Genomic DNA, 25,113 nt, shown 5'->3' with positions numbered 1-25,113 from the left:
CTGATGTAAATACAATAAAAGGGTCACATGACACGTTCCTGCAGAGCCATCTTGTGTGAAGTAGAAACAGAAACACAGAAAATAGGTGCAGGAGAAGGCCATTCGGCCCTTCGAGCCTGCACCACCATTCAATATGATCATGGCTGATCATTCACCTCAGTACCCCTTTCCTGCTTTCTCTCCATACCCCTTGATCCCTTTAGCCCAAAGGGCCATATCTAACTCCCTCTTGAATATATCCAATGAACTGGCATCAACGACACTCTGCGGCAGGGAATTCCACAGGTTAACAACTCAGTGAAGAAGTTTCTCCTCATCTCAGTCCTAAATGGCCTGCCCCTTATCCTTAGACTGTGTCCCCTGGTTCTGGACTTCCCCAACATCGGGAACATTCTTTCCGCATCTAAGTTGTCCCGTCCCGTCAGAATCTTATACGTTTCTATGAGATCCCCTCTCATCCTTCTAAACTCCAGTGAATAAAGGCCCAGTTGGTTCAGTCTATCTTCATATGTCATTCCAGCCATCCCTGGAATCAGTCTGGTGAACCTTCACTGCACTCCCTCAATGGCAAGAACGTCCTTCCTCAGATTAGGAGACCAAAACTGAACACAATATTCCAGGTGAGGCCTCACCAAGGCCCTGTACAATTGCAGTGAGACCTCCCTGCTCCTATACTCAAATCCTCTAGCTATGAAGTCCAACATACCATTTGCCTTCTTCACCGCCTGCTGCACCTGCATGCCAACTTTCAATGACTGATGAACCATGACAGCCAGGTCTCGTTGCACCTCCCTTTTTCCTAATCTGCCGCCATTCAGATAATATTCTGCCTTCGTGTTTTTGCCACCAAAGTGGATAACCTCACATTTATCCACATTATACTGCATCTGCCCTGCATTTTCCCACTCACGTAACCTGTCCAAATCACCCTGCAGCCTCTTAGCATCCTCCTCACAGCTCACACTGCCACCCAGTTTAGTGTCATCTGCAAACTTGGAGATATTGCACTCAATTCCTGCATCCAAATCATTAATGTATAGTGTAAAGAGCTGGGGTCCCAGCACTGAGCCCTGCGGCACTCCACGAGTCACTGCCTCCCATTCAGAAAAGGGCCCATTTATCCCGACTCTCTGCTTCCTGTCTGCCAACCAGTTCTTTATCCACGCCAGTACATTACCCCCAATACCATGTGTTTTGATTTTGCACACCAATCTCTTGTGTGGGACCTTGTCAAAGGCCTTTTGAAAGTCCAAATACACCACATCCACTGGTTCTCCCTTGTCCACTCTACTCGTTACATCCTCAAAAAATTCCAGAAGATTTGTCAAGCATGATTTCCCTTTCACAAATCCATGCTGACTTGGACCGATCCTGTATCTGCTTTCCAAATGCGCTGCTATTTCATCCTTAATAATTGATTCCAACATTTTCCCCACTACTGATGTCAGACGAACCGGTCTATAATTTCCCGGTTTCTCTCTCCCTCCTTTCTTAAAAAGTGGTGTTACATTAGCTACCCTCCAGTCCTTAGGAACTGATCCAGAGTCGATAGACGTTGGAAAATGATCACCAATGCATCCACTATTTCTAGGGCCACCTCCTTAAGTACTCTGGGATGCAGGCAATCAGGCCCCGGGGATTTGTCGGCCTTCAATCCCATCAATTTCCCCATCACAATTTCCCGCCTAATAAGAATATCCTTCAGTTCCTCCTTCTCACTACATCCTCGGTCCCCTAGTATATCCGGAACATAAGAACATAAGAATTAGGAACAGGAGTAGGCCATCTAGCCCCTCGAGCCTGCTCCGCCATTCAACAAGATCATGGCTGATCTGGTCGTGGACTCAGCTCCACTTACCCGCCCTCTCCCCATAACCCTTAATTCCCTTATTGGTTAAAAATCTATCTATCTGTGACTTGAATACATTCAATGAGCTAGCCTCAACTACTTCCTTGGGCAGAGAATTCCACAGATTCACAACCCTTTGGGAGAAGAAATTCCTTCTCAATTCGGTTTTAAATTGGCTCCCCCGTATTTTGAGGCTGTGCCCCCAAGTTCTAGTCTCCCCGACCAGTGGAAACAACCTCTCTGCCTCGATCTTGTCTATCCCTTTCATTAATTTAAATGTTTCTTTAAGATCACCCCTCATCCTTTGAACTCCAACGAGTAAAGACCCAGTCTACTCAATCTATCATCATAAGGTAACCCCCTCATCTCTGGAATCAGCCTAGTGAATCGTCTCTGTACCCCCTCCAAAGCTAGTATATCCTTCCTTAAGTAAGGTGACCAAAACTGCACGCAGTACTCCAGGTGCGGCCTCACCAATACCCTATATAGTTGCAGCAGGACCTCCCTGCTTTTGTACTCCATCCCTCTCGCAATGAAGGCCAACATTCCATTCACCTTCCTGATTACCTGCTGCACTTGCAAGCTAACTTTTTGGGATTCATGCACAAGGACCCCCAGGTCCCTCTGCACCGCAGCATGTTGTAATTTCTCCCCATTCAAATAATATTCCCTTTTACTGTTTTTTTTCCCCCAAGGTGGATGACCTCACACTTTCCGACATTGTATTCCATCTGCCAAACCTCAGCCCATTCGCTTAACCTATCTAAATCTCTTTGCAGCCTCTCTGTGTCCTCTACACAACCCACTTTCCCACTAATCTTTGTGTCATCTGCAAATTTTGTTACACTACACTCTGTCCCCTCTTCCAGGTCATCTATGTATATTGTAAACAGTTGTGGTCCCAGCACCGATCCCTGTGGCACACCACTAACCACCGATTTCCAACCCGAAAAGGACCCATTTATCCCGGCTCTCTGCTTTCTGTTAGCCAGCCAATTCTCTATCCATACTAATACATTTCCTCTGACTCCGCGTACCTTTATCTTCTGCGGTAACCTTTTGTGTGGCACCTTATCGAATGCCTTTTGGAAATCTAAATACACCACATCCATTGGTACACCTCTATCCACCATGCTCGTTATATCCTCAAAGAATTCCAGTAAATTAGGTCATTTGTGTCTTCCTTCGTGAAGACAGAAGCAAAGTATTTGTTCAATTGGTCTGCCATTTCTTTGTTCTCCGTTATTAATTCACCTGAGTCCGACTGCAAGGGACCTATGTTTGTCTTGACGAATCTTTTGCTCTTCACATATCTATAGAAGCTTTTGCAGTCAGGTTTTATGTTCCCAGCAAGCTTCCTCTCATACTCTATTTTCCCCCTCCAAATTAAACTCTTTGTCCTCCTCTGCTAAATTCTAAATTTCTCCCAGTCCTCAGGTTTGCTGCTTTTTCTGGCCAATTTATATACCTCTTCCTTGGATCTAACACTATCCTTAATTTCCCTTGTTAGCCACGGTTGAGCCACCTTCCCTGTTTTATTTTTACTCCAGACAGGGATGTACAACTGTTGAAGTTCATCCATGTGATCTATAAATGTTTGCCATTGCCTATCCACCGTCAACCCTTCAAGTATCATTTGCCAGTCTATTCTAGCCAATTCACACCTCATGCCGTCGAAGTCTGTTTTCCTTAAGTTTAGGACCCCAGTTTCTGAATTAATTGTGTCGCTCTCCATCTTAATAAAGAATTCTACCATATTATGGTCACTCTTCCCCAAGGGGCCTCGCGCAACAAGATTGCTAATTAGTCCCTTCTCATTACACATCACCCAGTCTCGGATGGCCAGCTCTCTAGTTGGTTCCTCGACATATTGGTCAAGAAAACCATTCCTAATATACTCCAGGATATCCTCCTCTACCGCATTGCTACCAGTTTGGTTAGCCCAATCTATATGTAAATTAAATTCGCCCATGATAACTGCTGTACCTTTAGTGTGTTTATGATGTCCTAAAGATGATATCACAATCGGCACCCCATCCCCTACCTTCAACATTCACTCCCTCCACCACCGGCGCACCGTGGCTGCAGTGTGCACCATCTGCAAGATGCACTGCAGCAACTCGCCAAGGCTTCCTCGGCAGCACCTCCCAAACCTGCGACCTCTACCACCTAGAAGGACAAGGGCAGCAGGCACATGGGAACACCACCACCTCCACGTTCCCCTCCCAGTCACACACCACCCTGACTTGGAAATATATCGGCCGTTCCTTCATCGTCGCTGGGTCACAATCCTGGAACTCCCTCCCTAACAGCACTGTGGGAGCACCTTCACCACACGGACTGCAGCGGTTCAAGAAGGCGGCTCACCACCACCTTCTCAAGGGGCAATTAGGGATGGGCAATAAACGTCGGCCTTGCCAGCGACGCCCATATTCCTGGAAACAAAAATCAGCCCTGTCTCTCACTTATTGTTAAATCTACCCCACCTTCCCATAATTTCCTCCCATCCCATCTCTTTCTGGCAACACATCTACATTGTCCCTTGAGCCCACTGTACTGTTCACTTAAGATGATTTCCCCTCACTACTTATTGCACAACTTGGTTAACCCTTTGCAAACCAAAGCGCTGCCTGAATTTTCTTCATGATCTTAATTCGTCTCCCTTGATAGTCACATTGATAGATGCATTTAAGGGGAGTCTAAACCACTTGCATTTATATAGCGCCTTTGCTGTGATCAAACATCCCAAGGCACTTCACAAGAGCGGTATCAAACAAAATATGACACCAAGATATTAGGACAGGTGACCGAGATATTCAGACAGCTTGGTCAAAGAGGTAGATTTAAAGGAAAGTCTTAAAGGAAAGAGAGGCGGAGGGGTTTAGGGAGGGAGTTCCAGAGCTTGGGGCCCAGGCAGCCACCAATGGTGGAGCAATTAAAATCGGGGATGCTCAAGGGGCCAGAATTAGAGGAGCGCAGAGATCGCGGGGCTGGAGGAGATTACAGGAGATAGGGAAGGAGCGGGGGCCATGGAGGGATTTGAATACAAGGACGAGAATTTTAAAATCGAGGCGTTGCTGGACCGGGAGCCAATGTCGGTCAGCGAGCACGAGGTGATGGGTGAGTGGGACTTGGTGCGAATTGGGACACGGGGTGCCGAGTTTGGGATAAGTACATGAGGGAGAAAGGAATAGAAGGTAGGGTTAGAAGACGACAAGTGAGAGGTAGGCTCGTGTGGAGCATAAACCCCGGCATGGATCAGTGCACTAAAATTCTTAGTCAGTAATCTGGATAATAATTTCGCCAGTGAAAAAAAAGTAGTTTTCTTTCAACACTTTTATTGAATAGTTATAAAGACATTGGGGAGGTAACAACTGACCAGCAGTCAGGAACCATCTAACCAGGGCAGCAAAGATTGACGTAGGAAAGCAGAGCGTCGTGAAGATGGACGTCGGCCGACCAATTTGGGGCGGGGGGGGGGGGGGGGGAAGGGGGGGGGGGAAGGGGGAGGAAAGAGTCGGGACGGGGCAGTTGGAGGTGGAGGTCATGTGATGAAAGTCATTAAAATTCCCGGAGGCAGGATTCTGATTGGATCGGAGTGATGACTAACCAACTGCAGCCAACTTTGGATTGAAACTGCTGGGTCTTCCAAGAGAGGGTTGTCCTGGGAATAGATCAGCACAAGTTGTTGTTGTTGTAGTTGTAGTTGTTGAGGAACGATGGGCCTGTACTCTCTGGGGGGAAGAAACACAACAGAAAATGCTGGAAAGATGATTCTGAGGGGGCTCGACAAGGTAGATGCAGAGAGGATGTTTCCCCTCGTGGGGGAATCTAGAATTAGGGGACATAGTTTCACAATCAGGGGTCGCCCATTTAGATGGAGGAATTTCTTCTCAGAGGGTCGTGAATCTTTGGAATTCTCTGCTCCAGAGAGCTGTGGAGGCTGGGTCATTGAATATGTTTAAGGTGGAGATGGACAGACTTTTGAGCGATAAGGGAGTAAAGGGTTATGGGGAGCGGGCAAGGAAGTGGAGCTGAGTCCATGACCAGATCAGCCATGATCATATTGAATGGAGGAGCAGGCTTGAGGGGGAAAATGGCCGACTCCTGCTCCTATTTCTGATGTTCTATTGATTTTATGAAACACTCAGCAGGTCAGGCAGTACCTGTGGAGAGAGGCACCTCCGTTCAGTCCATAACCGTGATGCCTGTCACTTGAATTCCCCGCTCCATTCCCACTCTGACCTCTCCATCCTCAGCCTCCGACACTGTTCCAACGAAACTCAACGTAAGCTCGAGGAACAGCGTCTCATCTTTCATTTCGGCACTTTACAGCTTCCTGGACTCAACATAGAGTTCAACAGTTTCAGAACATAACCTCGACCAATAATTTTTCAGACAGCAGCTGTTGCTGATTCTGTCATTCCCATTTACACCACGACTAGATTCATCTCATGTTTCTTCACTTGTCCCATTACCATCTCCTTTTGATTTGTAGAATCATACCTTTTTATCATTCAATCTCTGCTGCCTTACACCCAATCACAGACCTTCCTCTTGGTTCTTTCCTTGCCTCCTGCCTTTCCCTGCCCTTGCTTCAACCGAGTTACATCTCCAGCGTTGTCCAGTTCTGACCAAGGATCACCAACCTGAAACGTGAACTCTCTTTCTCTCTCCAAAGTTGCTGCCTGACCTGCTGAATTTTTCCAACATTTTTTTGTTTTTATTTCCAATTTGCAGTATTTTGCTTCTACACTCTCGAGTTGAGAAGAATGAGAGCTGATCTCATTGACACACACAAGGTTCTGAGGGGGATTGACAGGGTAGATGCAGGGAGGATGTTTCCCCCGGGCTGGAGAGTCTAAAACCAGGGGTCACAGTCTCAGGATAAGGGGTCGGCCATTTAGGACTGAGATGAGGAGGGATTTCTTCACTGTGAACCTTTGAAATTCTCTATCTCAAAGAGCTGTGGATACTGAATCAGAGTATATTCAAGGCTGAGATCAATAGATTTTTGGATATTAAGGGAATCAAGGGATATGGGGATCGGGTGGGAAAGTGGAGTTGAGGTCGAAGATCGGCCATGATCTTATTGAATGAAGGCACCATATGGCCGACTCTTGCTCGTAAGATAAGAATTAGAAGCAGGAGTAGGCCATTCGGTCCCTTGAGCCTGCTCCGCCATTCAATGGAGGCATGGCCCTCTGGGGTAGAGAATTCCAAAGATTCACCAGCCTCTAAGTGAAGAAGTTTCTCCCCATTTCAGTCCTAAATGGCCGACCCCTTATTGTGAGACTGTGACCCCTGGTTCTAGACTCCCCAGCCCGGGGGAAACATCCTCCCTACATCTACCCTGTCAAGCCCTGTAAGAATTTGTATGTTTCAATGAGATCATCTCTCATTCTTCTAAACTCTAGAGAATATCGGCCTAGTCTGCTCAATCTCTCCTCATAGAACAATTCCCCCATCCCAGGAATTAGTCTGGTGAACCTTCGTTGCACTCCCTCTATGGCAAGTATATCCTTCCTTGGGTAAGGAGACCAAAACTGTACACAATACATCAGGTGCAGTCTCACCAGAGCTCAATATAATTGCAGCAAGGCATCTTTCATAATCATCAACATCATCAGCAGTCCCTTGGAATCGAGGAAACATAGAAACATAGAAAATAGGTGTAGGAGCAGGAGCAGGCCATTCGGCCCTTCGAGCCTGCACCCACATTCAATATGATCATGGCTGATCATGCAACTTCAGTACCCCACTCCTGCTTTCTCTCCATACCCCCTTGATCCCTTTAGCTGTAAGGGCCACATCGAATTCCCTTTTGAATATATCCAACAAACTGGACTCAACAACTTCCTGTGGTAGAGAATTCCACAGGTTCACAATTCTCTGGGTGAAGAAGTTTCTCCTCATCTCGGTCCTAGATGGCTTACCACTTATCCTTAGACCGTGTCCTCTGGTTCTGGACTTCCCCAACATCGGGAACATTCCTTCCTACAACTAGCCTGTCCAATCCCATCAGAATTTTATATGCTTCTATAAGATCCCCTCTCATTCTTCTAAATTCCAGTGAATATAAGCCCAGTTGATCCAGTCTTTCTTCATATGTCAGTCCTGCCATCCCGGGAATCAGTCTGGTGAACCTTCGCAGCACTCCCTCAATAGCAAGAATGTCCTTCATAAGATTAGGAGACCAAAATTTCACACAATACTCACTAAGGCCCTGTACAATTGCAGTAAGACCTCCCTGCTCCTATACTCAAATCCTCTCGCTATGAAAGCCAACATGCCATTTGCTTTCTTTACTGCTTGCTGTACCTGCATGCCTACTTTCAATGACTGATGTACCATGACACCCAAATCTCATTGCACCTCCCTTTTACTAATCTATCACCATTCATTTAATTATCTGCCTTCCTGTTTTTGCCACCAAAGTGGATAATCTCACACTTAGTCACATTATACTGCATCTGCCATGCATTTGCCCACTCACCTAACCTGTCCAAGTCACCCTGCAGCCTCTTAGCATCCTCCTCACAGCTCACACCACCAACCAGCTTAGTGTCATCTACAAACTTGGAGATATTACACTCAATTCCTTCATCTGAATCATTAATATATGTTGTAAATAGTTGAGGCCCAGCACTGATCTTTGAGGTACCCCACGAGTCACTGCCTGCCATTTTTAAAATAACTTGTTTATCCCGACTCTCAGCTTCCTGTCTGCCAACCAGTTCTCTATCCACGTCAGTACATTACCCCCAATACCAGGTGCTTTGATTTTGCACACCAATCTCTTGTGTGGGACCTTGTCAAAAGCCTTTTGAAAGTCCAAATACACCACATCTACTGGTTCTCCCTTGTCCAATCTACTAGTTACATCCTCAAAAAATTCTAGAAGATTTGTCAAGCATGATTTTCCTTTCATAAATCCAAGTGACTTGGACCAATCCTATCACTGTTTTCCAAATGCGCTGCTATTAAATTTTTAATAATTGATTTCAGCAATTTCCCCACTACCGATGTCAGGCTAACCGGTCTATAATTCCCTGTTTTCTCTCTCCCTCCTTTGGTATTCTGCAGCTCTACCCATATAGATTCCACATCGTCCAAGCTAATGTCCTTCCTTACTATTGCATTAATCTCCTCTTTAACCAGTAACGCTACCCCACCTCCATTTTCTTTGTGTCTATCCTTCCTGAATATTGAATACCCCTGGATGTTGAGTTCCCAGCCTTGGTTACCCTGGAGCCATGTCTCCGTAATCCCAATTACATCATATCCGTTAACAGCTGTCTGCACAGTTAATTCATCCACCTTATTATGAATGCTCCTCACATTGAGAGACAGAGCCTTTAGGCTTGTTTTTTTTTAAAAAAAACACTGTCCTTTTAGAATTATGTTGTAATCTGGTCATTTTTAATTTTTGTCCTCGATTTCTCTGCCCTCCACTCTTGCTTTTCTCCTTCCTACCTTTTGTTTCTGCCCCCTGCCTCCCTGCATAAATTCCCATCCCCCTACCATATTAGTTTAAACCCTCCCCAATAGCACGAGCAAACACTCCACTTAGGACATCGATTCCGGTCCTGCCGAGGTGCAGACCGTCCGGTTTGTACTGGTCCCACCTCCCCCCAGAACCAGTTCCAATGTCCCAGGAATTTGAATCCTTCCCCCTTGCACCATTTCTCAAGCCACGTATTCATCTGAACTATCCTGCTATTCCTATTCTGACTAGTACATGGCACTGGTCGCAATCCTGAGATTACAACCTTTGAGGTCCTACTTTTTAAATTTAACTCCTGGCTTTCTAAATTCAGACCTCATCCCCCTTTTTAAACTTATATCATTGGTACCTATATGCACCACAACAGCTGGCTGTTCACCCTCCCCCTCCAGAATGCCCTGCAGCCGCTCCGGTCAGGGACAAGTCCAACAAGACTTGGCAACCCTGATAAGAGTACACAGCGATGACAACAAGAGCCGGAAGAATGTGGCTCGGAGCCAACTTGCTTCCACTCTTAAAGGAGTCCTTAGGTGGCTGAACAGTCCAACACGAGAGCCACAGACCGGTCACAGGTGGGACAGATAGTCGTTGTGTGTCAGGCACAGCGGGACAGATTTGCCACACGTTCTTTCTGCTGCCTGCGCTTTATTTCTGCATGCCTTCAGGACTCCCAGGTGTCGGTGGGGATATTGCACTTTATCAGGGAGGCTTTGAGGGTGTCCTTGTACTCAAATCCTATTGTAATAAAAGCCATGGGTTGACTGAGTCGACTCAATCTTTCCTCATTGGACCATCCACCCATCCCAGGAATCAGCCTGCTCCCATTTCTTATGCTTTTATGCAGCCTCCAGAAATAAGCCCAATGAGACTTGGCAACCCTGATAGCAGTACACAGCAACGACAACAAGAGCGGGAAGAGAGTGGCTCGGAGCCAATTTGGCTGAGGCAGCTCAAACACTTCAGTCAGGTATGGAGCCCGGAGGTGCATTCCATTTATAATCTAAAGGCCAATGACAAGTGCCAGTTATACACCTTGCATCGACAGAGGGCCTTTCATGGAGAAAATTGTTGCCAGAGTGCTTCGCTGAGACGCAACTGGAAATAAATTGACATCGAGCCAAAAGGAGGGTTTTGAGAGGGCGGGAGCTTTTCAAGGAAAGTTTTTCAAGGAGGCTTGGAGGGTTTCCCCACCCCCCCAGGGCTCGCTTGCCGTGTCGAAGCTCCTGAGTAGAGTGCTTGCTTTCATGTCAGGCATGCGGACAATGTGGCCCACCCAGCGGGGCTGATCGAGTGCAGTCAGTGCTTCGATGCTGGCCTGAACGAGAACTGATACTGATGCGCCTCTCCTGCCAATTTACAGGATCTTGTGGAGGCAGCGTTGGTGGTATTTCTCCAGCGTTTTGAGGTATCTACTGTACATTGTCCATGTCTCTGAGCCATACAAAAGGGTGGGTATTACTACTGTCTTGTCGACCATAAGCTTGGTGCCAGGTTTGAGGTCCTGGTCTTCAAACAATCGACTCAATGCCCCATTCACAGATACAAAGAAAGAAAGACTTTGACTTAAATAGCGCCTTTCACGACCACTGGGCGTGTCAAAGCACTTTACAGCCAATGAAGTATGTTTGGATGTAGTCACTATTGTAATGTGGGAAACGCGGCAGCCAATTTGCGAACAGCAAGCTCCCACAAACAACAATGTGATCATGAGCAGATAATCTGTTTATGTTAATTGAGGAATAAATATTGGTCCCAGGACGCCAGGGATAACTCCCCTGCTCTTCTTTGAAATCGTGCCATGGGATCTCCTACATCCACCCGAGCACGTGGACAAGGCATCGTTTCAACGTCTCATCCGAAAGGCAGCCCCTCCGACAGTGCGACGCTCCCTCAGCACTGCACTGGGAGTGTCAGCCTAGTTTCTTTGTGCTCAAGTCAGTGGAGTGGGACTTGAGCCCACACCCTTCTGATTCAGAGGAGAGTGAGGAAGAAAGAAAGAGCGAGGAAGGAAGAAAGAAAGAGCGAGGAAGGAAGAAAGAAAGAGCGAGGAAGGAAGAAAGAAAGAGCGAGGAAGGAAGAAAGAAAGAGCGAGGAAGGAAGAAAGAAAGAGCGAGGAAGGAAGAAAGAAAGAGCGAGGAAGGAAGAAAGAAAGAGCGAGGAAGGAAGAAAGAAAGAAAGAAAGAGCGAGGAAGAAAGAAAGAAAGAGCGAGGAAGAAAGAAAGAAAGAGCGAGGAAGAAAGAAAGAAAGAAAGAGCGAGGAAGAAAGAAAGAAAGAGCGAGGAAGAAAGAAAGAAAGAAAGAAAGAAAGAAAGAAAGAGCGAGGAAGAAAGAAAGAAAGAAAGAAAGAGCGAGGAAGAAAGAAAGAAAGAGCGAGGAAGAAAGAAAGAAAGAGCGAGGAAGAAAGAAAGAAAGAGCGAGGAAGAAAGAAAGAGTGAGAAAATGTTACCCACTGAGCCACAGCTCTGCACTCAAGGAATTCTCATAGCGATACATTCCGCTACCCCTGACCCAACTAACTGGCTTAACCAGCTGAATGTAAAATGATTGGCGTTGCCCTACATCAGCCATGAGAAAGAAGAGTAAATTATTCCCCTCCAACTCTACACGCACAAAGACCGATACACCGGGGATGGTGGGTTCCGGGGCACAGACAAAGACCGATATTGGGAAAGGTGGGTTTCAGGACACAGATAAACACCGATAAACACCGATACCAGGGATGGTGGGTTACGGGGCACGGACTAAGACCTATACCGGGGCAGGTGGGTTCCGAAGCAAAAAGAACAAGCATGCACTGACCTTAGTCGTACTGTCATGTGACCTCTGGTATCGCTTCCACCGGCACCCGTAGATTCCCGTCAGGCATGACAAGCAGAGCTGGGGCTCGTAGTACTGAAGCGGCTGATGTTTTACCATGCTCCTTCAATGCTTCAGTGCGCTGGGCACCTCAGCAACCCATCAGGTCACAGGACTCCTTAAAACAAACACAGAAAATACAGAACCGTCAAACATGGGGGAAAAATACATCCCGAACTCTTCAATAACTTCAGATAACAAAGCAAAATCATAGAATCGTACAGCACAGGACGAGGCCATTCAGCCCATCATGCCTGCTCCTTGGTAGAGCGATCCAATTAGTCCCACTCCTCCTGCTCTTCCCCCACAGCCCCGTAAATCATTTCCCTTCAAGTATTTATCCAATTCATTTGTATATGACACTATTGAATCTGCTTTTTGTCTTGACCTTGTGTAAAAAGAAAGATTTGCATTTCTATAGCATCTTTTACCACCTCAGGATGTCCCAAAGCACTTTACAGCCAAAGTAGTATGTTTTTTTTGGAGTGTAGTCACTGTTGCATTGTAGGAAATGCAGCAGCCAATTTGTGCACAACAAGCTCCCACAAAAAGCAATGTGATAATGACCCAGATAACCTGGTTTTAGTGATGTTGGTGGAGGGATAAATATTAGCCCCAGGACACCGGGGAGAACTCTCCTGCTCTTCTTCAAAATAGTGGCCATGGGAGCAGTGCCGCTGAAACCTCCATACCATAGTCACCCCCAGAGACTGGTTCCAAACCCTGTACTACCTGAACTCCAACTCACCCGGAAATCTATCGATTCCCCCTCAACTCTCACCCCTGCCCTGCCCTGCGTGACCTCCACTACATCTGTTATATCAGCAGACAGCAGAGCAGGTCTCCAGTCGTCCTGGGTAATCCTTGCCACTGGACCAAGACCTAGCTCTGTCAAGCCCGTGTGGTGGCTGGTGTGCAACGGCGATCACACGTTAAAAAAATCCACGCACAGGCATCTTCCACCCTTCAGGATGTAGTTCGGGACCTGGAATATTAGGTCCTTCATTGAAACACCTGTGAACTCATCCCTTTTTGGCATGGAAGCAAGTCATCCTCGCTTCGAGGGACTGCCTATGATGATGATATGCAGACTATAGATATACTCTGTGTAGTCACTGGATAGTTGCATAAGGTGGAGACTTGTTACCTGATGTACTGTCAATAAGGTTTACACTGTGTATCTACTATACTGGCACCACTAGAGGGTGCAACTGGTGGAGACCAGGGTTTCCTGCCCCTGTGGCAGAGGCTGTCCACCAGAGGGCACTGCGGTGAGAGACCTGAGGCAGGACCCAGTTTAAAAGGCTGCCCACCATGCTTGTGCCTCACTCTGGAGTTACGAATAAAGGACCAAGGTCACTGCAGTTTGAGTACAACATATTGTCTTGGAGTCATTCATAGATACATTTCAGACATAATAACATTGATTCCGAAACTCTGCTTCTGGTCCATAAATCCCTCAAATGCCACTGACCCAATCCCTTGGAGCAGAGAAGGCTTTGGTCTCCGCTTGGAGGCTGTTCAGAGAAGGTTCACGAGGTTGATTATGGAGATGAGGGGCTTGACTGGAGGATAGGTTGAGCCTATACCCATTGTAGTTCAGAAGAATGAAAGGTGATCTTATTGAAACTTATGAGGGGGCTCAACAAGGTGGATGCAGAGAGGATGTTTCCCCCTCATGGGGGAATCTAGAACTAGGGGACATAGTCTTAGAATAAGGGGTCGCCCGTTTAAAACTGAGATGAGGAGAAATTTCTTCTGAGGGTTGTAAATCTGTGGAATTCTCAGCCCCAGAGAGCTGTGGAGGCTGGGTCATTAAATATATTTGAGGCTGAAATAGACAGATTTTTGAGCGATGAGGGAGTAAAGGTTTATGGGGAGAGGGCAGGGAAGTGGAGCTGAGTCTATGATCAGATCAGCCATGATCTTATTGAATGGTGGAGCAGGCTCGAGGGGCCAAATAGCCGACTCCTGCTCCTATTTCTTATGTTCTTATGTAAGGTTATGGGGGGAATTTAATAGAGGGGTTCAAAATTATCAGGGGTTTTAATTGAGTAAGTAAGGAGAAACAGTTTCTCGGGGCAGGAGGGTCGGTAACCAGAGGACACAGATTTAAGATGTTTGGCAATTGTTAATGAAAGTCTTTTTTTTTTGCTTTCCATTCAAATGAAGATCAGATTCCCTGTACAAGACGATGAAATGCAGCCCAGTGACACTGTGGATAGATCTACCTTGGTGCCCGCACCAATGTTACCCTCAGGAAAGACCGTGCTCACTCAAACAAGGCGGCCTTCAATAAATCACTTCAGACAAACAAAGAGGCTAATATTTCACCCCGTGTTTAATAGGCTCGGTGAATTTCTGATAAACCGCCTCTTGTGCGCTCCTGATTTAGGGAAACAATGCAGAGAGCAACAATGGGGAACAAAGTTCACAGTCCATATTGCCACATCGATTACTCACTGCGACAGCCCATCTCCCCCTCCCATCCAAGGGATGATCTGCCAGTCAGGTTCCCAACTGCTGAACAATTAAAACTAATGAACAGAGCAGCTCGCGCTCGGCAAGTATCTTCACTCAGAAAATTGGAGATAATTACTTCTCGGAAAGCACCCGGGCTCCAGCTGAAGGCCCCATTTCCTCTTCTCTTGCCTCCAGAGTTGGCGAGGTCCCCAGACCCGACACATTGAGTACCAGTGGCTTAAAGGGGGTGCCCCAAACGCCCGAAAGGTGACTGGCTCTCGAGATCACGACAAAATCCGGGCTCCGCCATCCATGTTATGCGCAAATTTTAAAAATCACCTTTTCCCCTGCTCCTTGGGATTCCTTCTTGTTCTCGATCTATCTTTCTGATGTCCATAAAAGATCCCACCGCGCTATTTTGAAGAAAATAAAAGGTTTGCATTTATATTGCGCCTTTCACGACAACGGATGTCTCAAAGCGCTTTTCAGCCAATGAAGTACTCTTGGAGTGTAATCACTGTTGTAATGTGGGAGACGCAGCAGCCAATTTGCGCACAGCAAGCTCCCACAAACAGTAATGTGATAATGATCCAGATAATCTGATTTTGTTATGTTGATTGAAGGATAAATATTGGTCAGGACACGGGGGATAACTCTCCTGCTCTTCGTTGAAATAGTGCCCATGAGATCTTTTACATCCACTTGAAATCCTCTGTTTAATGTCTCATCCGAAAGAAGACACCTTCCACAGTGCAGCGCTCCCTCAGTACAGACCCTCCGACAGTGCGGCGCTCCCTCAGCACTGCCCCTCCGACAGTGCGGCGCTCCCTCAGCACTGCCCCTCCGACAGTGCGGCGCTCCCTCAGCACTGCCCCTCCGACAGTGCGCCGCTCCCTCAGCACGGCCCCTCCGACAGTGCGGCGCTCCCTCAGCACGGCCCCTCCGACAGTGCGGCGCTCCCTCAGCACGGCCCCTCCGACAGTGCGGCGCTCCCTCAGCACTGCACTGGAGTGGGATTTGAACCCACAACCTTCGGACTCAGAGGCGAGTGTGCGACCCATTGAACCACAGCTGACACCAGACTTCTGCCCAGTGTCCTGACCAATATTTAACCCACAAACAACATCACTTACCATATTATCTGATCATACATAGGTTCATAGAGGTTTTAGCAGTGGCTCAGTGGGTAGCACACTCAGTTCTGAGTCAGAAGATTGCAGGATCAAGTCCCAGTCCAGAGACTTGAGTACAATATCAAGGTCGAAACTCTAGTACAGTACTGGGGGGGGCGGGCGGGGGCGCTGCATTATTGGAAGGGCAGTACTGAGAGTGTGCTGCACTGTCAGAGGAGCAGTGCTGAGACGGTGCTGCACTGTCTGAGGTGCCGTCTTTCGGATGACACGTTAAACTGAAGCACCGTCTGCTCTCTCAGGTGGACATGAAAGGCACTATTCGTAGAGGAGCACGGGAGTAATTCCCAGTGTCCTGGGCTAATATTTATTCATCAACCAATAACACAAAAAAAAAAATCAGGTGAACTGGTCATTATCACGTTGCAGTTTGTGGGAGCTTTCTGTGCGTAAATTCGCTGCTGCGTTTCCTGCATTGCAACAGTGACTGCACTTCAAAAGTACTCATTGGCTGTGATGCATTCTGGGATATCCTGAGGTCGTAATGGGCGCTATCTAAATGCAAGTCTTCCTATTACTATCCTTTTGGACTTGTGCTAGGAGAGGGGAAAATGATAAACCCAAAGGTTGGTTGGGTCTAAGAATCGGGAAACACAGAGTTAAAAGAAATGTTTATTCACCAGCAAAGTTACTTCATCTTCTTGGCCCCACTTCAATTAATCAGACTGCTCCATCAGGCTTGAAGTTGGGATTTTATAACCAAGAAAGAGACGAGACCTCACCAAACTTATAAGTTAACTTACATCTTCCATTTTTTTCCATCAAACATCTATGCAACAGGACTTGTTAAAGAAATATGGCCTCCTGCTTCGATACCGTGTCTAAATTCAACACCCGTTATCCAGAACGCTCCCCCTCCATACTTGAGTGGTGGTACACTCTTTCCCGGAATCCCCTCTTTTAACTTAACTGTTCCAATGCTGTCCTGGTTTCTGTATTCTGTACCCGCACAGGAAAGTTCAGCTGCCCCAGGAATTTTCAGGTTCAACTGACAACATCTTGCATGTATATATAGCGCCTTTAGCACGGTAAGGCATCCCAAGCTGCCTCTCAGGAAAATTATCAAACGAAGTTTGACACTGAGCCACAGAAGGAGATATTAGAGCAGGAGACGAAGAGTTTGGTCAAAGAGGTAGGGTTTTAAAGAGTGTCTTAAAAAGAGGAGAGAGGGGTGGAGAGGTTTAGGGAGGAAATTCCAAAGCTCGGGGGCCCAGGCAGCTGAAAGCTCGGCCGCCAACGACACGATTCGAAATAGAGCAGGGGAGTTCTCCCAGTGCCCTGGCCAATATTTATCCCTCAATCCATATAACAGAAACAGATTATCTGGTCATTATCACATTTTTGTTTGTGGCAGCTCGGTGCAGCGATTGCAATCAGCGGACACACAAAAGACTGAAATTGGTGGAGCGCCAAGATCTGAGGGTTGTCAGGTCTATCGGGACAACTTGGGGGGGGCGGGGGGAGGTTGTGAGGCTGGAGGAGATTAGAGTGAGGGAGGGAGCGAGGCCATGGAAGGATATGAAAACAATAATGAGAATTTCAAAATCCAGGCATTGCCGGACCGGGAGCCAATGTAGGTCAGCGAGCAGAGGGGGCGATGGATGAACGGGACTTGAAGCATGTAATGGATTTGCTTCATGGGTCTTTGCTTAAGAATTCATAGCAATACGTTGCTATTCAGAACTAGTTGGTTTATTCGCAAAGGTTTAACAATCACACTGCACATTACCGGTTCATCCACCAGGTTCACAACGACATGCATCATTGTCAATGACCTAGACCCAACTGGCTGGGGTTTTATTGAGTCTTGTGAACATCACGTGACTGGCTAAGGCACGACCAACACAACAGCTCTACCAACCTGTGAGCATACTCACAGGTACATACATTACAGAGCGCTTTAGGCTACGGGCATGAGAGTTCTGGATGAGCTCAAGTTTCCAGAGGAAACAGAGAGGCCGGCCAGGAGCGTGTTGGAATAGTGAAGTCTAAAGGCAACAAAAGTATGAGGGTTTCAGCAGCAGATGAGGCAGGGGTAGAAGCGGGTATTAGAAAACAGACAAGCAGAGCAAGTTCTGGTATAAACCTTCACCGGTCACATACACCATTGGTTCTCGAACAGTTTCCCCACCCTCGAGCATTTCTCTCGCTTGTGCAGTTATAAATGTTCCATGTGATAATCCGTATACAAATGTCGGCGTTGACAGTGCTGTGTGTACGTGTGTGATTGATGGTTGTTGCCCATCCCTGTCCTGGGGGCAAGAGTAAATAAAGCATGTTGGGTGAGACTGGAATCCCGTGAAGGCCTTGTTGGGGATGATATGCATGTTTAGGTCATTGGGATTCTGTATTGGGGCGATTGGTGGTTGATGTCGGGGTGATTGGCATTTGGGTGATTGGCTGTTGCCACAAAGTTCATGGTCTACAGGGCTGTAGTAATACCCGCCCTCCTGTATGGCTGAGACATGAACGATATACAGTAGACACCTCAAATCGCTGGAGAAATACCACCAACGATATCTCCGCAAGATCTTACAAATCCCCTGGGAGGACAGATGCACCAACGTTAGCGTCCTCGACCAGGCCAACATCCCCAGCATCGAAGCACTGACCACATTTGACCAGCTCCGCTGGGCGGGCCACATTGTCCGCGTGCCCGACACAAGACTCCCAAAGCAAGCGCGCTGCTCAGAACATCTTCACGGCAAACGAGCCCCAGGTGGGCAGAGGAAACGTTTCAAAGACACCCTCAAAGCCTCTGATAGAGTGCAACATCCTCACCCACACCTGGGAGTCCCTGGCCAAAGAACGCCCTAAGTGGAGGAAGTGCATCTGGGAGGGCGCTGAGCACCTCGAGTCTCATCACCGAGAGCATGCAGAAATCAAGCGCAGGCAGCAGATGGAGCGTGCGGAAAACCTGTCCCACCCACCCTTTCCTCCAACCACTGTCTGTCCCACCTCTGATAGGGACTGTGGTTCTCGTATTGGACTGTTGTCACCTGAGAACTCACTTTTAGAGTGGAAGCAAGTCTTCCTTGATTCCGAGGGACTGCCCATGATGATGATGATGATGGGGTGATTGGCGTTTGGTCTTGGGTCGATTGGCGATCAGTTGACATCGACCTGCCTTCAAGCCTCAGCCCTGTCCTATCATGACTCAACCAGGTAAGATGTTCAAATGATGCCTTTTGTTGAGAAATATTCTAGGCTCTGAATGTTCTTAGGGAGAGGGGTGGGGTGTGTCTAATCTCGGATCTTGCTGGAGGCTTGTTTATTCTGTGCTCGTGTCCTCCAGTTTTGCTCTCGTGTCCAAACTCGCATGGTTGCCCGGGGAGCCACCATAACTTGGCACACAGACACTTCCACCGAGAATGTTGAACCACAATTCAGGACTGAACACACTGGCAGATTTTTCCCATCGAGTCCGGAGATGACAACTCCCTTCATCTCCCCGCCGCGCCCACCCCCCCCCCCCAACCCCACCAACCCTTGTTTTGTCACCATGGCCAAGGTCAACTAACCCAGCACAGAATGTGTGGTGCCTCGGCAGTACAAGGTATGGTAAAAACAGAGCTGTATAATCATTCCCCAATCAAGCATAAGCACAAAGATTGGCATTATCCAACCGACAATGGTTTATCTCAACATCTCCCCGACTTCCAGCAAGCTCGGTGAGGTTCGATCTCAGGATGTGGTCAACACTGGCAAGGACATATTTAGTGCACATCTCTGCTTGCCCTGGGTGGTCAATAAGACTCTAGCATGGAGTGGGAGACTGGAGCCATGTGCAGGTCGGACGGGGCTGGATTGGCAGGTTTCCTTTCCCAAAGGGCATCAGCGAGCCAGTTGAATTTTTAACACCATAATCTGGCAGCTTTCATGGTCATTATACCTGGTGCCAGGCCATTAATCACCAATATTTAACAACCTTTGTCGTCCAGTGCCATAACCACTCGCCTCAGGGGGCAGCACACTCGCCTATGGTGTCTGAAGGTTGTGGGTTCAAGTCCCACTCCAGAGAGTTGAGCACAAAAATCTCGGCCGACACTCCGAGTGCAGCACCGCACTGTCGGAGGGGCAGTGCTGAGGGAGCGCCGCACTGTCGGAGGGGGCAGTGCTGAGGGAGCGCCGCACTGTCGGAGGGGGCAGTGCTGAGGGAGCGCCCCACTGTCGGAGGGGGCAGTGCTGAGGGAGCGCCGCACTGTCGGTGGGGGCAGTGCTGAGGGAGCGCCGCACTGTCGGAGGGGGCAGTGCTGAGGGAGCGCCGCACTGTCGGAGGGGGCAGTGCTGAGGGAGCGCCGCACCATCAGACCAATATTTATCCCTCAACTAACATCACTAAAACAGATTATCTGGTCATTATCATATTGCTGTTTGTGGGAGCTTGCTGTGCGCAAATTGGCTGCCGCGTTTCCCACATTACAACAGTGACTACACGCCAAAAGTACTTCATTGGCTGAAAAGCGCTTTGGGGCCGGGGGTCGTAAAAAGTGTTATATAAATGTAAGTCTTTATACTGTACTTGACCCTTCACCCCTGGTCTCAGTGAATAGAAAACCCATCCCCCTCCCCTACCCCGCACCCACACAGTCCACAATCCACAGTATTGATCAGCTCTTTATGAATCTAACCTCTTTCAGCATATCGTGCACGAACCGAAATGAAGGGGAAAAATACATTATTGATTATGGGAGCAGTGGAAATGGCAGATTGGCAGCTGCAAAAAAGGTTACAGGAAATCAATGGGACATTGAGGGCTGGAGTACAATGGCTGCGCGTCCCCACAGAGGAACGCTGTCAGATCACTGATATTCAACAACAACTTTCATTTATATAACGCCTTTAACGTAGTGAAACGTCCCAAGGCACATTCTCCACTTCTCTCATGATCAGCCATGATCTTATTGAATGGTGGTGCAGGCTCGAAGGGCCGAATGGCCTGCTCCTGCACCTATTTTCTATGTTTCTCTGTTATGAGATTAAAAATTTGACAACTAGAGCCGCACAAGTAGAAATTAGCGCAGATGACCAGAAGCTTGGTCAAAGAGTAGCGCCCCTTCAGGAGAGGTGGCAGGAGATCGGAGGTGTGATGAGGGGAGGGGGGGGGGGGTCAGAGACGCGGGGACCCTGCTCCATTTTAGCTTCTCAAGGGGTGGTGGGAGAAGTCGGAGTGGCCGCCGCCATTATTCACGCCAGGTGCGCCAGGGCTCGTGCTGCCTCCGTTGTCAGGGAGACGCTTATTTATGGTTTGTTTTCCCTTCAATCACTTCCTCTCCCACCTGTGATCGAGTCTGTAATTCCCGTATTGGACTGTACAGCCACCGGAGAACTTACTTTTAGAGTGGAAGCAAGTCTTCCTCGATTTCGAGGGATTGCCTATGATAGTTAAAGAGGTAGGTTTCAAGGAGCGTCTTGAAGGAGGAAAGAGAGGTAGAGAGGCGGAGAGGTTTAGGGAGGGAGTTCCAGAGCTTGGGACCCAGGCAACAGAAGGCACGGCCACCGATGGTGGAGCGATTATAATCAGGGATGCTCAAGAGGGCAGAATTAGAGGAGCGCAGACATCTCGGGGGTGGGTGTGGGGCTGGAGGAGATGAGAGCGAGAGGGAGGGATGAGGCGCCGGAGCGATTGCAATGAGATGTTCTGCGCGGGCGTCCAGCCTCCCGGCGCCCCGCGGTGATCCTCGGGTCCGGGTTTCGCGGCGGCGCGGAGCAGCAACGCCCGGAAGAGCTGCGCCCGGTGTGCAACGCCCGTGTTTGCGACACCGGCGAGAGTCTTGACTCTTTCCCGAGGCGTACGCCCCGCAGTGAACGCCTGGGAAATCAGGTGGTCCAACGAGCCCGGCAGCAGAGAGGTGAGGAATAGACTCCTGAGGTCAGCGTGTGATTGTTCTTTTAATTTTTTTTTGCCGATTTGTGTTGTGGCATGGGCAATGTTTTACATAGAAACATAGAAAATAGGTGCAGGAGTCGGCCATTCGGACCTTCGAACCTGCACCGTCATTCAATAAGATCATGGCTGAACATTCACTTCAGTACCCCTTTCCTGCTTTCTCGCCATACCCCTTGGTCCCTTTAGCCGAAAGGGCCACATCTAACTCCCTCTCGAATATATCCAATGAACTGGCCTCAACAACTCTCTGCGGCAGGGAATTCCACAGGTTCACCACTCTCTGGGTGAAGAAGTTTCTCCTCATCTCGGTCCTAAATGGCTTACCCCTTATTCTTAGACTGTGTCCCCTGGTTCTGTACTTCCCCAACATCGGGAGCATTCTTCCTGTATCTAACCTGTCCAGTCCCGTCAGAATTGTATATGTTTCTATGAAATATCTTCTCATTCTCCTCAACCCCAGTGAATACAGGCCCAGTCAATCCAGTCTCTCCTCATATGGAAATGTTTTTGTGGAAGAGGGAGGTGCCTTCCGTATTTTATTCCCCCCCCCCCCCCACCCCCGCCACTCCGAGGGCTTTCTCGGAGCGCTCCCAACCCAGATCTTTAGCTCGGGAGTTTCCCACGCTAGCGCCCACACCAGGTGTATAACGCCTCCCTTCGCGCTGCACTGCGCCCTCTGACTCAGGGCCTAGCTGCCCAAACTTATTTACCGAGGCACAAACTATTCCCGGGCGCTCGCTTTATCGCCCCGCCGCCATTATCGCCCCAAAAACATCAAAGGCGAGAATCAACCCCTCATGTCCCAGCAGCCTTCACCTTCCATTCCCCCCTTCCCACCCCACCCTCCTGCCAATACTGTGCGTCGGAAGCCACGCATTCCTGGCCAATTAAGTCAATCAAATGCGGTCACGTAAAACAGCAGGCAGGTGGGTAATTCCAGGAACACGAGCTCACGCTCTTCGCTGCCACAACAGCCTCGAAACTCGAGAGAGGCAGCCCTCGCTCGCAACCTGCGTTCCACACCAGGGCTCCTGTTAAATTAACAATCGTTTCCTTGAAAACCAAAAATTAGTCAACCGCTACCCAGTCGCCAATACTGGAGGATCAGTGTCATAGCACAACCGGTTATTCCCGTTTCTCCCACCCCCATCCTTACAGGGATTACAGCACGAGGTGGGACTTATTTCTGGGGGGGGGGGGAGGGGCGCGTCGGGGGTCATCACATGTCTTCCCACCGCCGGGCCCCCTCACACTCCCGCCATTGGTCGGCCAGCAAGTCCATCATCAACAACAAATTATTGCATTTATATAGTGCCTTTTAACGCAGTAAAACGTCCCAACGCACTTCACGGAAGCATAATCAAACAAAATTCAACTCCCTCCGAGCCGCACAAGAAGATATTACGGACAGGTGGCCAAATGCTTGGTCAAAGAGGGAGGTTTTAAAGGAGCATCTTAAAAGGTGGAAAGAGAGAGGCGGAGAGGTTTAGGGAGGGAATTCCAGAGCTTGGGGCCCAAGCAGCTGAAGGCACGGCCACCAGTGGTTGAGCGATTCTAATCAGGGATGCTCAAGAGGGCAGAATTAGAGGAGCGCAGAGATCTCGGAATAGGCGCAATACTTTCCCCAGCCAATCGGAAAGTGAAGACACTCTTTGACCTAATTGGATGATTCTTGACTGTTTGTCAAATAGCCATCGACCCCCAAACCCCAATCTCCCATATTTTTTTATTGCTAGTAAACAACAATGTTCAAAGAAAACAGAATTGATTTTTTTTAAACCGGCCAAATGACTTTTCACAGCAGTGGCCTGGAGGTTATTCCTGAATTCGTGGAAACTCCACAGTAATTCTGGAGTGTCGTCGCCCCTACCCCTTCCCCTCAAAACAATTGCCGCTTGACTATGTCAGCACCCTCGCCTCTGAGTCAGAAGGTTGAGAGTTCAAGTCCCCACTTGAGAGACTTGAGCACAAAAATCTAGGATGACACTCGAGTGCAGTACTACTGAGGGAGCGCCGCACTGTCGGAGGGGCAGTACTGAGGGAGTGCTGCACTGTCGGAGGGGCAGTACTGAGGGAGCGCCGCACTGTCGGAGGGGCAGTGCTGAGGGAGTGCCGCACTGTCGGAGGGGCAGTGCTGAGGGGGCGGCGCATTGTCGGAGGGGCAGTGCTGAGGGAGCGCCGCACTGTCGGAGGGGCAGTGCTGAGGGAGCGCCGCACTGTCGGAGGGCTAGTACTGAGGGAGCGCCGCACTGTCGGAGGGCTAGTACTGAGGGGGCGCTGCACTGTCGGAGGGGCAGTGCTGAGGGAGCGCCGCACTGTCGGAGGGCCAGTACTGAGGGAGCGCCGCACTGTCGGAGGGCTAGTACTGAGGGAGCGCCGCACTGTCGGAGGGCTAGTACTGAGGGAGCGCCGCACTGTCGGAGGGCTAGTACTGAGGGAGCGCTGCACTGTCGGAGGTGCCGTCTTTCGGATGAGATGTTAAACTGAGGCCCCGTCTGCTCTCTCAGGTGGACGTAAAAGATCCCACGGCACTATTTCGAAGAGGAGCAGGGGAGTTATCCCCGGTGTCCTTGGGCCAATATTTATCCCTCAATCAACATCACAAAAATTGACGATCTGGTCATTATCACATTGCTGTTTGTGGGAGCTTGCTGTGTGCAAATTAGCCGCCGTGTTTCCCACATTACAACAGTGACTACATTCCAAAAGTACTTCATTGGCTTTAAAACACTTTGGGACATCCTGAGGTCGTGAAAGGCGCTATATAAATCTACGTCTTTCGTTGTTTTATTTAATTAAACAAGACAGAACTAAATGAAGCTACACTATGGTTAATCAAAGGTTCCTGTTAAAGGATTGGCACTATCACAGTCATGAGACATCTCTATTCTTTGAGCCCAAAGTGCATCATTGACAATTGAATCTACATTAATTACGAGGGGCCTGAATAGAGTGGATAGGATGGATCTATTTCCCTTGGCAGAGGGATCTGCAACCAGGGGGAAGAGAATTAAAGTAATTGGTTGGAGGTTGAGAGAGGATATCAAGGAAGATTTCTTCATGCAGAGGGTGGTTGGGGTCTGGAACTCACTGCCTGAAAGGGTTGTAGAGGCAGAAACCCTCACCACATTTAACAAGTACCGCGATGTGCACCTGAAGTGCCGTAACCCACAGGGCTATGGACCAAGAGCTGGAAAGTGGGATTAGGCTGAATAGCTCTTTTCCAACTGGCACAGAAATTATGGTATTGGTGAGGCCACACCTGGAATAGTGTATACAGTTTTGGTTTCCATATTTAAGAAAGGATATACTTGCTTTGGAGGCAGTTCAGAGAAGGTTCACTCGGTTGATTCCGGAG

The 25,113-nt window shown here is 48.6% G+C and overlaps 1 protein-coding gene across 3 annotated transcripts in view; it reads right to left on the bottom strand.

The window, feature by feature from the left end:
* The window catches only part of gdpd5b (glycerophosphodiester phosphodiesterase domain containing 5b), a 284,799-nt gene that overhangs the window by 181,162 nt on the left and 78,524 nt on the right, over window positions 1-25,113 (bottom strand). For all 3 annotated transcript variants that reach the window (XM_070892565.1, XM_070892566.1, XM_070892567.1), the window contains exon 2: window positions 12,156-12,330. In XM_070892565.1, the coding sequence (XP_070748666.1) occupies window positions 12,156-12,272 (117 nt within the window). In that variant the 5' untranslated portion in view covers window positions 12,273-12,330. The remainder of the gene's footprint in view (window positions 1-12,155; window positions 12,331-25,113) is intronic.

The sequence above is a fragment of the Pristiophorus japonicus genome, chromosome 10 (genome assembly GCF_044704955.1).
Source record: "Pristiophorus japonicus isolate sPriJap1 chromosome 10, sPriJap1.hap1, whole genome shotgun sequence".
NCBI classification, from domain to species: Eukaryota; Metazoa; Chordata; class Chondrichthyes; family Pristiophoridae; genus Pristiophorus; species Pristiophorus japonicus.
The sequence above is the reverse complement of the archived record's forward strand: the minus strand, read 5'-3'. Positions and strand labels throughout refer to the sequence as shown.